The 14,636-nt window shown below is 37.8% G+C and overlaps 1 protein-coding gene across 11 annotated transcripts in view; it reads right to left on the minus strand.

Moving 5' to 3' along the window:
* enah (ENAH actin regulator) overlaps window positions 1-14,636 on the minus strand; it is a 115,423-nt gene that overhangs the window by 25,569 nt on the left and 75,218 nt on the right. For 10 of the 11 annotated variants that reach the window (XM_067481866.1, XM_067481864.1, XM_067481872.1 and 7 more), the window contains one exon: window positions 7,165-7,237. In XM_067481866.1, coding sequence (XP_067337967.1) covers window positions 7,165-7,237 — 73 coding nt within the window. Of the gene's footprint in view, window positions 1-7,164; window positions 7,238-9,785; window positions 10,112-14,636 lie in introns of those variants that run through there. The other variant, XM_067481868.1, reaches the window with a different exon arrangement.

The following is a 14,636-nucleotide window of genomic DNA, read 5'->3' on the forward strand; positions in this document are numbered from 1 at the left end:
ATGTTTGGCTAATATTGGCAAAATCTCTTTGGGTAAGGAGTTTACTACAGAGATACACTGCAAAGAATAGTTAACTAGCTTTGCCACCTTACTATCTGCTTTCTTTCCAAGTGCCAATAAATGTGTGACGTGGTCCCAGCTGTCTCCGTGATCATGGTGTTGCAGAATTCTGGGGTTAAGGGAGCCCACTTTTTTAGAGAGGATTTAGCTGAAATGTTTTCCCAGAAGTATGAGTGAAGGGGGACAGGGAGGGGTGACTACCAAGAATTTCCAATCAGAAATAACTGACTTAATTGGATGGACATTTAACACTCAGGCAATTTAGTGATAGTCCATGTCCGTTCCTTTCAATAGCAGACCTGAACGGCAGACCGGATAAAAATGTCGCCAAGTCCGAGATGAGACCAAGACCTTAAAAAAGAACAGTCTCCAGTACTACAAAACTGGATGGTAGCAAAATCAAAGGAATCAGAAAGGGTTCTTCACACTTTACGTTCACTGCACTCGTCTATGTAGGACTGGATAATTGCCAATAACCAGAGGCTGTATAGCTTCTACAGTTTTCTTACTAAGTAAGGTGGAAGATGAAAAGCTACTTTTTCTTCTAGAATCTGTATATGGTTTGGTAAATAGTGCGAAAAGTTGGTGGGAAATTTAGGGGAATTAACCTACCACAGTGGCAGGTTTATAGTCAAAATCTGAAATAATTCTTTCACCCACAAATAAGAAGTGAAGCAACTCTGTAGTTGCTAAATTACTTTAATGGCATTAAGGCATTTGTGAAAAATAAAACTACCATCTCATTAAATTACCATAAAGGACTTGATGTGGTTGGTGTGTTGTTCACTTAAGCCGATGCTCTACTGTTGTATCTTATGATCCTGTACTGGGGCATTTCAACAACACACACTACCAACCTGTCACTCTTTATTCTTGTTAACATTGTAAGCTACTCGGTCTCTTTCCAGACATACATTCGCTGTGGGATCAATTTCCAACAAAGACATTTTTTGCAATATGTCTTGTGTACGGTCTCATTTTAAATTAAGATGTGTGTGAGGTGCATTTGATACACTGTGTGCCTGCGTGCATAAATGTGCGTAGAGGCTCACAGGGGGCCTATTGTTTTATTTGTCAGAGGAACTTTTTAGTTTACAACACAGAATAGCTTTTCAGCATACGTCAGACAAAAGTAATGCTCAACCTCTAAGCACATTACATTCCTGTTAAGTGAGAGCAGCTTCTCCAACTTTTAAGAAGTACATCACAATTTAATGAAGAATGGCAAACAAATGAGACCTCTAACCTCACGGTTTACGTTTGCTGGAACACATGTACACACTGACATTGAGCATCTTGAAAATTATTTTTCTAAACAACTACCATTGCAAATACTGTACATTCTTGTAGGGGTGGCAATTGCAACAAAATTACATTTTCAATTGCCATAATGAGGATGAGGAGGACAATAAGGGGAAGGTTCAAATACGGTTGTTACTGAACATATCAATAAAATGTTTCCATACACCAAAATATCCATATTAGCAGTACAGCATCACAGTTGTGCTTTTAAAATTTGTGACTGTCGTGTTTATAATCTGGTTTATGATTAAGATTGTAGTCTGGTTTAATACAAGAAAATTTAATGGTGTTACTTAGTTTTAAAACAAGTGCACTAGTGCGAGCACAAAACACTGAACAGCCACCCTTCAACACGTCTAAATGGACTAATACTTATTACCTTTTGTTAAAAGTTAGTTGTATAGCTGACAGTGTAAATAAAGATGGGACATGTGAAACTTTTACATTTACAGTTACATTTTTTACATTCTTCAGGCGGTTTGTTTCAGCAAAATCAAGTTTAAATAAAATAATAATGTAAACCCACTCAAATTGGGGTAAAGTACATTTTAGATTTTCTTTTTAATTTAACATGCTAAAGCACAGAACAGAAGAAGGATGAGTCCAACTGTCCAAATACCACATAAACTGAACTATTCAAGCTTTATTTCATGAAACTGAATAGTACATCAATGATTTCCACAATGAACTAACATTTACTAATGGGTAAAGCAGGTTTTATCTTTTCTCACATCCCCCTCCGCTTTGCTGGGAAACATTACAGGATTTGAAACTGTGAAAGCCTCCTGCCCTGTTTAACTGGCGTCTCACTCACCTTCTGACAAGAGTTGCCAGGGAAACTGTTGCTAAGGGAGTGAGGTTAGTAAGCACATACATGCAATTGCACACGTTTCACGCCGCTCTGAGACAGAACTGGAAAGGATTTGGGATCATAATGGAAACATAAACCATGCATTGCTAAAATAATATGAAAACAGAATACAAATAATGTAGTAGTCATAGGATCTGTAGTCATAGGTTTTGATCAGGGGATGGAAAGGCATTTAGTGCCCATCAATTCTTCCAGGGTTGGAAGTTTGGGATTTGAAAGGGAGATAAATCTGAAGGATTTACCCTTTTAAGTCATAATAAAACCAACACACCCGCTGTTTCCACAAGCCAACACTTATCTACAGCTCGATCAACCCAATAGTTGATGTGACCGTAGTAGTCATTTTACCATCTATAAACATCGTCACATCAATAGCATAAAAAATTTTGTGGACAGATAAGTAAGTAGATACAAAATGTAAAAACTTAAGATTTTACAATTCATGAAATCAAAAACAAGAATCCTGAACACTGTTTGTCTTGTATTCACCTTATTAACCATGTTGTTCTTCAGACAATCATCATTTAAATTTCAACATATTATTTTCATGTTTTTATTTGTCATTCTTGCAGCTCAGGTGAACTGTTTGAACTTTGAGACAGCACCATGTAGTGATGTATTTGGGTCATATTTATCTAGTCATGGTAACAGGCTAAATTGTTTGCTTTATTTCTGATATAAATTAAAAGTTTCAACACATTACAGCAGAAATATTGTATGGAACTTATTTATTGGCAACCAGTGTCGCCCCTGTAATAAACAACTAGAGCAACAGCCCCCGTACACTAATTTCACAATTTTTTAAATCCTTAAACGTACAGTTATCACAGCAACCTTCTACACCTTTTCACCTTTAGTCCCTGAAAATGATAAACCTGGGCTCCTACTTACCCTAAGTCTCATCTTCAATTTCTAGGAGTGCTTCTTTTTTGGAACCTTACGTCCTCACGTCTGCATAGGACTAGTGTGTGACTCTAGATTTATACAAAACAACAAACCCACCTTTTGTGCTCAAGCAAGCAAAGAACCCACTTCGATCGAGTACAGAGGGAGTTCAGCATTTACTAGGGAAGTGAAAAATGTCAATACACTTGAGCTTGACTTAACTATATTTGTTATACTGTGTTGATTCTAAAAATTACTAAATATATTTTTAATTAAAAGTTGGAAATCTTGTGACAGATGGCGGATTTTCTGCTGTTTGATGACTAGATAGATGTTGACATATTCTGCTGCTCTGGTTTAATTAAAAGTAAACTTTTTTAACTTTGAGTTATGCATATGGTGGTGTGTTTTTTTAATTCACTACAAAAAAAAAAAAAAAAAAAAAAAAAAAATCACACTATATGAATGTCTTAACAGCATCTCAATATATACTGCAATCTACCAAATCGTAACCTCTCTATGTATCGTATCACCAAATTCTTTCTAATAAACAGCCCCATCTAGTGACTCCACACGACTCCAAGTCCAAAATGCTCACGTAATACACACACAATGCAGACATAAATAACCAATAATTTTAATGCTGGTTACAGCATTAACATATACACACATTATCCTGTGATGTGCTGTCTCACTATCAGAAGACCCAACCTTGTTACCAAAGCCAGGCTAACATATTGCTTTTAGAGATGAGTGTGTTCCCATCCAAATTTGCGACAGTCATTTGACACGTGTGGATGTCAACATACATTCACATTTGAACAACAGAACACATGTTTTCCTTAACATCTGCTCTTGTTTTCATCCTGTCTGTTACATACTAGCAGATAAATGCTAACACACGTCTACACACACCATCTTGACGTCACTTTTCTCTACCATTTCTCCATCCTCAGTTTCATTCAGGATGATGCAACGCATTTCCTCTCCCTCTTTTTCTCTAACACTCCTCGCTCCCACACACAGTGGAGCTATTTATACCACAGCCTATTATTTCCAGCTCATGTCTTTTTAATCTGAGCGTAGCGCCCTGCATTTCTTAACAGGTGGTTTATCTGCTCCCTTTCCCTCAGCTGCCCATAAGTGCACTCACACATGCAGTGAATATTTCCATCAAACTGTCAATCATCCTCGAAGCAGCATGGCAAGGGTGCTTGGAATTAGATTCATCTGTGTGTATGTTGGTGGAAAGGCGGATAATTGAAAATATAAAGTCACCAACTCAACAACCACCACCTGGTGGCTTTACTATTATTATAATGTTTTTATAAAAATATTACTCCCGAACATTAACAATGTTTTGGTGAATTATTGTTTGAAATGTTAATGTAGAGTATATCTGTCTTGTTTTGATGAGTTATTTGTTTGGCGTTTGTATAGTTTTGGGACCAGGGTCTGTTGGGAGGAATTATTCCTGTATTTCATTTTGGCATTTCTATCTATATTTTGTGTATCTGTTCTGTTTAGTATCACCTGGGGGGATGGGATGGCCTTACATACCATAATCCATATTGTTTATGGGAGTATACTCTTAGTACTTTAAATTGAATCAAACATTTGAAGTGGAAATATTTTAGAGACTATTTTATAGTCCAAGGCCAATACTTTCATTTTTACTCAAATACTGAGCTTTTGTATTTCTACCACCTCTACACACAGTGTATCACATTTTGCTGTCTAGCTACAAACTGCTCTGAGTGACATGATGACATTAAGCCCACCAGTAGTAATATGGCTGATTGGGGTAGAAGAATTTGAGTTTGAGGATAAAAATGAGATGTGCACCATATTCACATCACGTGACCCTATGGAAAATCTTATCACATACAGACACTTGGACTTTCCAGTGTTTCCACTGATGAATGCTCCCAGCATTTACTCCTCACATGGAGCAGAGACCCACAAGTGAGCAAGAGGAGGCCACACTAATAAGTCTTGAATGTGTATGACTAGATGTGTGGTCAGTGAGGCATGACGTGGTCCATTCATTGGTTAGATGATCTACTTTAATAAGACAGAGGCGAAACAGGAGATGAGAACCTTCCCTCCAATGTGTATACACTGTTCTCTCTCTCCCCCTCCCTGCTTGGAGAAGTGTAGTGCAGACGTCTGATAGCTTGAGTCAGACATCCCCTCAAACTATGCCTGGTGAAAGGTGTCTGCTTTTGATGAATGTTATGCTAGTTAGTCTTGGGATACAAGCACAGAGAAGTTAGCTTCTGAAGTGAGAAGAGGTGTTTGAGGGACCAGCAAAATAAAAGTGTAAGCTGTAAAATAGATGACAGACTAGACAACATAGACACAGATATATACTGTGATGAATAACGTAGCCCCAATACAAGGACACCAAATCGTATTAATGTGGACACACGGCTCGAGGTCATGCAGCTGCTGTCAAATCCACTTTGTTTATTATTTTTACAATACATAATCTACAAATAGATTTTATGCCCTTAGGTCAGGTGGAACATAAGTAATTTATTATACAAATTTAAATGCTGGAAATGCTTTGTTTTGTTTAAAAAGCATGGATTTTTATTTTACTACAGAATTTTTATAGATCTTGAAGTGCAGATGATTTTCTCAGTCTGAAAACGTCCAATAAATTATCCACAAATTTGACTGACTAGATGTTTTACATCTATTCAAAAATAACCTAAAAATGGTTCCAACATTTGAACAGCTTTCCAAGCAAACAGCACGCTAGCTATCCATGTCAAGAAGCAGCAGAAAGCAAGCTTGATACATGGGTGTCTTTTTTTTTATCCCATTCTCCCCCCAAACTACACATGCTTCGCTCACTCTACCGTTGGGCTGGTATTGGCCTCTGTATCAGCAGATGACCTCAGTCACTGATCCACTTACTGCCTGTCTGTCATCTGTTGCTAAATATGGAATGTGACCGGAACCAAGCGGGGAGAAGGGGAAAGTAAGCAATGAATAGAAAAACAAAAGAATCCAGGCAGAGAAGTGGCAGACAAGAAAAAAATAAAAAACATTAAAAAAAAAAGACACTGAAAGTAGAATGAGAAAAGGCTGGCGAACATACAGTTTCCATTAAGCTCTCACCGATTCTGTATAATTCCTGGCAGACCCAAGTTTAACACAGTGTACTGACTGACTCAGTAGGAATCTTTTACAACTGTTTCTGTGAGTGCGTATGTGTAAATGACAGAGAGAGTGAATTAGTGCAAACAGAGAGCATGTCTGTCAGATGACAATGAACGTTGGGTATTTTATAATAATCCATATTTTGTGTAGCCAATTATAGAGGGAAAAACACATAACTATGTTGGCGCTCTGTGCATGCACACTGAGAGCTGTAGGTCACCTACACTATAGAAACACTCAGGGCCAAATACACAATGTATGTAGTTACACAGAACACAGGACCACGGGCTTTGAAAGCCTTTTTGATTTGACAAAGTCAGTTAAATCTGTCACTGAAACACCACAGGACACTAACCAAAGTTCACAGGTTCCAAGAATCTCTATAACAGAGGTTACAGAGGTTATTTTGATTGTGTAGGATTATGTATTCAGTTTATGTTTATGTTATAAGAACATCTATAAGTTAATATGACACCCAGTACTGACTTGTTGACCTGAAATGCAAACATTAATGGCATTGAGAGGTATATCTGTGCACTGCTGCCAGGCTTTTAAGTACGTCTGGGTCACAGAATGAGCCTCTGACAGCAGTAGAAACATATTTCTTCTAAAAATATTAGCACAAAGTTACATTCTTTCGCTTTGAATCATTTTCTGGCAAAGATGGATGCCAGCTTAGTGATTTTGTGTGTGTGTGTGTGTGTTCAAGCTATTTAACATTATCCCGAGTAAAGGCTGGCCTTGTATGGAGAGGGAAAACAACTAAGTGTGCGAGGTTTTGTCTGAGTGCATGTGTGTTTGAATGGAAAAAATAATGCTGTCTGAAAAGGTAAACCAACTACATTCTACTCTGTAACAATATGTGAGGTCCTTACCTTCTCTGCAGGTCCATCTCCTCTGGCGTGGGGCCATTCTGAACTTGGGGGCCCTGTCTGGGCAGTGTGGGGCCTGTAGAGGGCAGTACACAAAGACTCCTGTTAGACACCCTTTCTAGATACTTTATGGGCAAAGTGTTTCTTTTGCGAAGGACCTAAAATGGGTAAATATGGTTAGACTGGAGCTCAGTAGTCAAAAAGTCAAAAATACTGTTGTACTTCGACACATCGCCTCAAGTGGAATCGAAACATGTAAACTTTCAATTACATAAGTCTTAAAGCACAAACACACCAACATAGTACCTTGCAGGCGCTGTTACAGCATTTGCAATAGTGAAGAGAAATATTCAAAACACTATTAAACAAAAGTAGCATCACCACAAGGCAAGAAAACACTTTGCATTCAACACATCAACTGTTAGCAGTAAAATGCCTTGCAGTGGTTCAGGCAGGGCTGTTATTTTTATGTAACGTATGATAGAGCAGAAACGGTGTGTTGATTAGGCCATTCATGAAATGTATCACCAACTACTTAATAAATGAATTACATCATGTCTTGGTCTCTATGTTTATAGGCTTTAATCATTGATACGTTATGAATTAAACTAAGAGGAGAATGGAAGTTCTGAAACTGAAATGGTGGGATCCTCTAGTGTAGAAATACATCACTCAGCTGGATTTTCTGGAATTCAGTTCACATGAGGTTATACAATGATGTAACAGAGTGAATCATCTGGTTTCACAAAGAATCTTTGTCTACATACAGGAACTGGCTACAGATTAGCTACAAATTAACAAGCTTCTCATGGATTCATATTTGTGACAGTTAGAGTGATCTGCATCTGGCAATGTGTGTCATTCGAATCCGTAAGTTCAACAGCGCAAGTGGTACAAAATGTTCTGTAAGCTGCCATTTGCTAAATGGGAAGAATCAGATTTAGAGTTTAATTGATTTTATTTTAGTTAAAACAGGTGTATTTGTCAGGCTATCAGAAAATAATATTTGTTCTGTGTACACTATTAAAGAAAATAAATTCAGGCTGTAATTCAGATTGACTGATTTGCAAATATCTCCTACTGTACACACACACACACACATACATCCTAACGGTAAAGAAACAGTGAATGTGAGCCAAAGCTGAGCTGTACATTTCGGTTTTTCTTTTTTTTTTCTTTTTTCATTTCATGCACTTTTAGGCAAACTTTTAGAATCATGTGATATTGGTGAAAACCATGTTAAAAAAAAAAAAAAAAGAAAAACAAAGTAAAACTTAACTAAGTCATCTCAAAACAATTAGTGATAAATACAACTGGGCACCTAAATCTTCCACTACATCACTGGTCAATGAGCTTCTCTTAGGTACATAAAAGAATACTCACTTTAAGATCACAATCTATATCTGCCAAGATTGTCCAAAACATCTCAGTTTAATACTATTTTGGTTTCCTACTTGTATGAGCTGAAGAGAAATACTATTAAATTAAGCCAAGTCCACAGGGAGTCAGTATCTGTGACTGTAATTGCTGACATGGTCTCATCTCCATCTTCCGCTGCCCGTGGGTGTAATTGTGTTACTGTCTGCTCTAATAGAGCTTATGTGCTAATGACAGAACACAGACAGCAGCCTTGCAGGGCCACAGCTCCGAAAGCTGCTCAAGAGGGAAGACTTAAGATCAGAACAGTGGGCTTGGCATTCAATTAAGCCTAATAATCTCATTAGACCAACCTATTTTTTTTTAACCAGGCTGTAATATTTACCTTAAACAACAAATATTACTGTCACACTGTACCAGACTCAATGACTCTGGAGATGCCCTCTCAAAACAGACATTCTCACCAAATGGAAGGTCTTTAGAGACCTAGAGTGACGAAGGCAACAACACTTCACAAGGCTTGTTTATAGTTTGAGCTTGCCCACAGACAGAGGTAGACTGCAGACATGGCTGAACTTCTATTTATACCATACTCGAGGTGAGCATACACAGACACGTTCATCACATGTACACTAGACAGCATAATTTAAATCTTAGTGTGCAACCATTTAACACGAATAGGACTGAGAATGAGAAACTGATTGTCCAGTTGACTATGTGGTGCTGGCACAGTCAGCGTGCTCACTAAGCAGACTTCAGTTTTGAGCTACATGTGAATAATCCACAGTGTCTGTGCAGACGTTTGCACATTATGGAATATAATAGACCCTTGCTGACTTTCTGACACAGAAAACCTCAACTGGCCTTAGGGCTTTGGCGCATTTACAAAAATGCTATCTGACACACTATTGGGAAAGAAAGGATAAAAGAAGTGACAGGCAGAATGCATAAGGGTAAAGCTGAAGAGAGGTAATCCAGTATTCACATGCAAAAATTTAAAAGGGGAAAAAAAAAAACCTATATTAAACTATATTAAGATCCGTGTCTGGTGCTAAAATACACCTAAGGGAGGGAGAGTGTCTATAATGCCTCATCAGAACAAGCAGAGAAAAATCAAGAACCAGAGACAATGCAAAAAAATCTGATACTAAAGCATTGTAACAGAAGTCAACCTTAAAAGCACACAGCATTTTTTTCCTTAAACATACAAACAATAATGCAGCCACAGGAGCTTATTCTCATCATACCTGTGTACATACATGATGGCAGCTTCAGTACAGGCCTCTTGTAGCAGCACACGTAGTGCCACAGTCCATGCGTGGCTCTGTCTGACCCACTGCCGGGCCTCAGTGTGACCAAAACCCGTATGCCCCTTTGCCCTTCGAATCCAGTGCCCCTACTACAATCCTGGGAGGTCACGTACAAAACCATGGTTTATGTTCGTCTAATTTCCTGTAATTGAGGTCTGCGTCACACAGAATCTTACAGAGATCTGTTCAAATGAAGTTCCACCAAGAAAGTATAAAAAAAACCAACAACACATCTTTAATAACAAAATATCAAGTTGTCCTTCTTAAAGTATCCAGTTCAGTTCTTTATCTTCTGATGCCTATATCCTGATGGTACATCTTTAAAGATGACGAGAAAATGCTGGGTGTGGTTGTTCTTTGTGCCAGTTATCCAGTACAGTATCACTGATTGAAACAAAGGGAGAGAAGAGGGAGGGATAGAGAGCGGAAGTGAACATAAGAGGGAGAGAGAGAGCTGCAGCTTAAGAAAGAATGAAAACCAGAGAGATGAAGAATGAGGAGAAAACAAACAAACACAAAAGGCAGAGACAGAAACAGGGTAAGATGGAGAGTGAGTGCAGGATGTGCTACAGTAGGACTCTACCTTATGGGCTGCTTGGCCAGTCTGTACTTCCTGAATCTAATCTATTATTCATACCTTGGATAACGATAAGGACACAGTGCTGTTACCCTCAATATGATTACCGGTGTGTGTGTGTGTGTGTGTGTGTGTGTGTTTGTGTTTGTGTTTGTGTGTGTGTGTGTGTGTGTGTGTGTGTGTAAGGTTGTAGTGGTGGAAAAACTAGCATCAAGATTGATGATATTAAGATTGTCTCTTTTAACTAAAGTATTCATTAAGATCTCAGGAAGTAGCATCAAGTTTAAAGACAATATTAAGGTTATATTATAGGTTTTTATTAGCTCAGATTTTGAAATTTGCAGCATATGTCAACAGTGTGGCAGCTAAAGATTAGTCTTACTTTAAAATCACTTCTTCTAAGCACAAGTCTGTCGCCACAAGCATTTCAGAGGATATGTTACTTTCTATTTTTATTATAGAACCTAAACGATCTCAACAACACACAAAGCAAGAAAGAGAAAAATATTGGCATCAAGTGAAGAAGTGAGAGATGAACATTTGACTGGTTGAATTAAATGAGTGGATAGTCATAAAGGACAGGGTTATATTCTTTTTACTAAAAGAAAACCAGCCTGTCAGCAAAACTGCCATCTCTCTATGTTTATATAAGTGAGTAGCTCACCCTGTCAACAGTCAAGAGGTCAAGGTGCTCTGCACGTGTGTGTGTACATCAGATAAGCATTAGCTCAGTGCACCTCCACACATGTCTATCCATCAATCTGTCAGAGACAAACTGTGTACAAGTCACACATTGGTTATAAATAATCTGACAGTCAGACTACTGTGGAAAAAAAAAAAACTCTTCAAATCAAATTCCACCTTACTGAAAAACAATTGTCCAGGTCTATATGTATTTAGACCACCTGACAGGAGGTCAGACAGCAGGTTCAGTACATTTTTAGAAAATAGAATACATAGTAACCTACGTGTTGTTCAAATAAAGTTACAGGTAACTTGAGTACTTTGATTTTATTCTCTCAAAACCAACCGAGTTTGGTAGTGTGATTTATATCCAGTGTTTGGAAATTATTGAGTATGGACCTAGCCAAGTATTTCCGTACCTGACACGAGCCCAAGATTGTGGTGGCTAAAACCAGAACAAAACCAAATATGCACAATGTAGCTCATGTCTCAACCAGATGCCAATGCAGTTAAGTTTATGTAGTGTTTTTCCAGTGTGGCTTGTTTGTTCCTCTGCTTGACTCTGAAGAAGACCCAACATTGCAGGTTGAAAGTTGACCCTTTACGGAGGAAACATTTAAGTGCTCCAGCTTTTTAGTTGTTTGGTGTGACATATTTTGAAGTGGCCAAACTGTTCAGCAGATTACAATTACAGCCTAAAATCTCAAATGCAATAATACAAATATAAATATTATACAATATTTCGATGACTATGGCAAGTAAAGTCTTCAGTAATATTAAAAATATAAGGAGGTTTTTGTTTTGTTTTCAAATCACAGGAACCCCACAGAGTAATAAATAAAACAATTATTAGAATGAATCTGTGAATTTCTTGTAAAACAGGATGATGAAATCCTCTTGGATATTTTTACAGTAAATCTTTTTAAACTTCTTAGTGATTTAGAAGAGAAATGTTTAATGTTAAGTTTGGTTCACCCACAGTATTATTACACGACCTCTATCTTGATTAAAGAAATGAATTATTATATTAATTAGCATTTTATCCTAGAACAGGTTTTTAGAATAATAATTCACCATTAGTACACTATGACTTGTGCTGTCTTAATCTGTTTCTTTGACTGTCTCTTTCAGTCTCCTACATGTTTATTTTGGGGCTCATGGGAGTCAGGATGTCTAGAAAGGCAGTAGGATACTGACATCTACACCTCTGTATCTACGCCCAGCTCCACATATCCATCATCTACCATGGATGACTGATGGACATTTAATTCCAACCCACTGCCCTGTCGGAATATTTGAGTTACATGGTAGCGATGATCCTGAAACCAGTGTCAGACAAGTGGGATTATATGTCAGAATGACACAACTTGTACTTATTATAGTTTCAGATCTGCCCCGCAACAAATGGGCTGCCCTACCAGCTAAAGAGTGGAATGGGGGCCAGACTTATACATTTCCTCAGCCAAAGCAAGCTTTATAATACCATTAAATGGGGAATTCTTCATTACAAGTCCATAGTTATGGCTTGGTAGGTCACATCTACTTCCTACCATAGTTATGAGTGAGGTATGTGGAAAACTGGAGATATAGAGAGACAGAAGTAAATATTACAGGTGCCAGAGTGGCATTGGTTGACATAATATAAAGTTTACAAGTCTTTATAGGGAGGAGGTCTGGGCAGGTGGGTGATGGAGACACCAGATTGTATCTCTGTTAATTTTGAAACTCAATGTTATTACTTTAGTAATTGCTGTTTTTATATTTTAATCTATCCCAGAATCCTTTGCTGACCCTAACCTTCTCGTTTTTGTGCGAAAACCAAACGACACAGCATTGCATAATATTTTATGACGATGTAGGTGGAGCAGGTACCTACTGGCACATATCCATTGTGGTGATAACAAATCATGGTTACTGACTGGCATGATAACAGATGTGTGTGATGACTGTGTAGTGCAACAAGCAACAACAGTGAATGACAGGAAAAAGTAATTTGCCTCTTACGATAAGATACACACAGATAATGTGCAATGTTTAGGAGTAACTGTGTGTGTGTGTGTGTGTGTGTTTTTGCGTGTGTGTGTGCAACACACTTTCTTATATTCTCCTCATTCACTATTTACACATATTTTGACCTTAATCTGTGACATCTTTTTTGCATTTACAGCCAAGTTTCCAATGAGAGGAGTGTGTTAGAAAAGCAATGTCTACCACAAAATTCTTTTAATAATGATAGAAACCAACTGCTAAGAAATAAGAGTTAACTGTATAGGGCACATTCTTTGAAGCCTTGAAGAGAAAATACAGAATATATTATTCTATTCATCCTTCTCACAACTGAATGTGGCATTTTTTTATAAAAGCTGTAAAAGGCTTGCTGGTATATTCCTGCTGAGCTGCTACTGTACCTATTCTGCTATGAATTATATATTACAGCATGACTCACCGGCTCACCAGGCTAATGGCAGCCAAAATGACCAAACCCTTTGAACCACAGTTTGTTAGAGATCGAACCGGATAGCAACAAAGGAGAAAATCGCAGCAGACAGATGTTTTCCATCATGTCTTTTGAACACATTGTTCATTCTGAAAACTTGAATAATAATAGAAAAACAGAGGGGAAAAACATCATCAAATAAGGAGGAAATAAGGGAGAAGTGAAGAAAAAAAAAGAAAGCACTGGAGGTTGCTGTGCACAAATCTGCCTCATCAGCTTCTCTGTTGTAATGAGTCTCGAATCGCTCATCACTGGCAGTGAAGGCTCAATAAATTGTGAAAAGGCTCATTTTTGTAGCACTAAATTAAGAGACAGCAGCAGATCACTTTAGATTGAAAGAAGGGAGTGTGAAACTGGTATAGAATTCATCATCGGAGCTAAACGCAGAGCATTTATGATGGCTGCCTTGAGCTTTTAGAGAAATAGGCAGTTATGATCAGTAGTATATAGGAATGTTGGTTTTGAAAGTACGTTGATGAGCTGGAAAGACGTCTATACACAGAAAATGACTAACCCTGGAATTTCAGCCTTTTTCAGCTGTTAGAGCCAGAAACCAGTATATTCAACCACTAAAAGATGAAAGGATGACACAAAAAACAATCCTGAGAAAATATTAAGTTAGAGAATTTAGAATATGTGATGGCTAAGATAAGCTAGATAGTGAGCCTGAGTAAAGTAGTGTGGTGTGTCTTTTTATTTGTCTCAACTAAAATAGACTCATGATTGCCAAAATTTGATATGGCTGATCACTTTTTGTATTGTTTACTTCCTCTTTTAGAAAAGTTGTGGAACTTTGAGATTTAGGTAAAGGTGCGCGCTGTGCCAATGATCTTGCAAACCGTTTTGGCTTTGAAATCAGGCGTGTTGCCAAGTGCATATTCTACACAAGATAAGAAAGCTAAGCTTTCAATCAATTAGGCTCAGGTTTCTCCTCTGATTTGTATATAACAACATTTGTACATTAGGAACCTAAAAGCCTTCATTGCTGCTCCATTAGCAAATTGCAATTCTGTTTTGTTTTTTGTTTTTT

The sequence above is a fragment of the Channa argus genome, chromosome 17 (assembly GCF_033026475.1).
Source record: "Channa argus isolate prfri chromosome 17, Channa argus male v1.0, whole genome shotgun sequence".
NCBI lineage: Eukaryota > Metazoa > Chordata > Actinopteri > Anabantiformes > Channidae > Channa > Channa argus.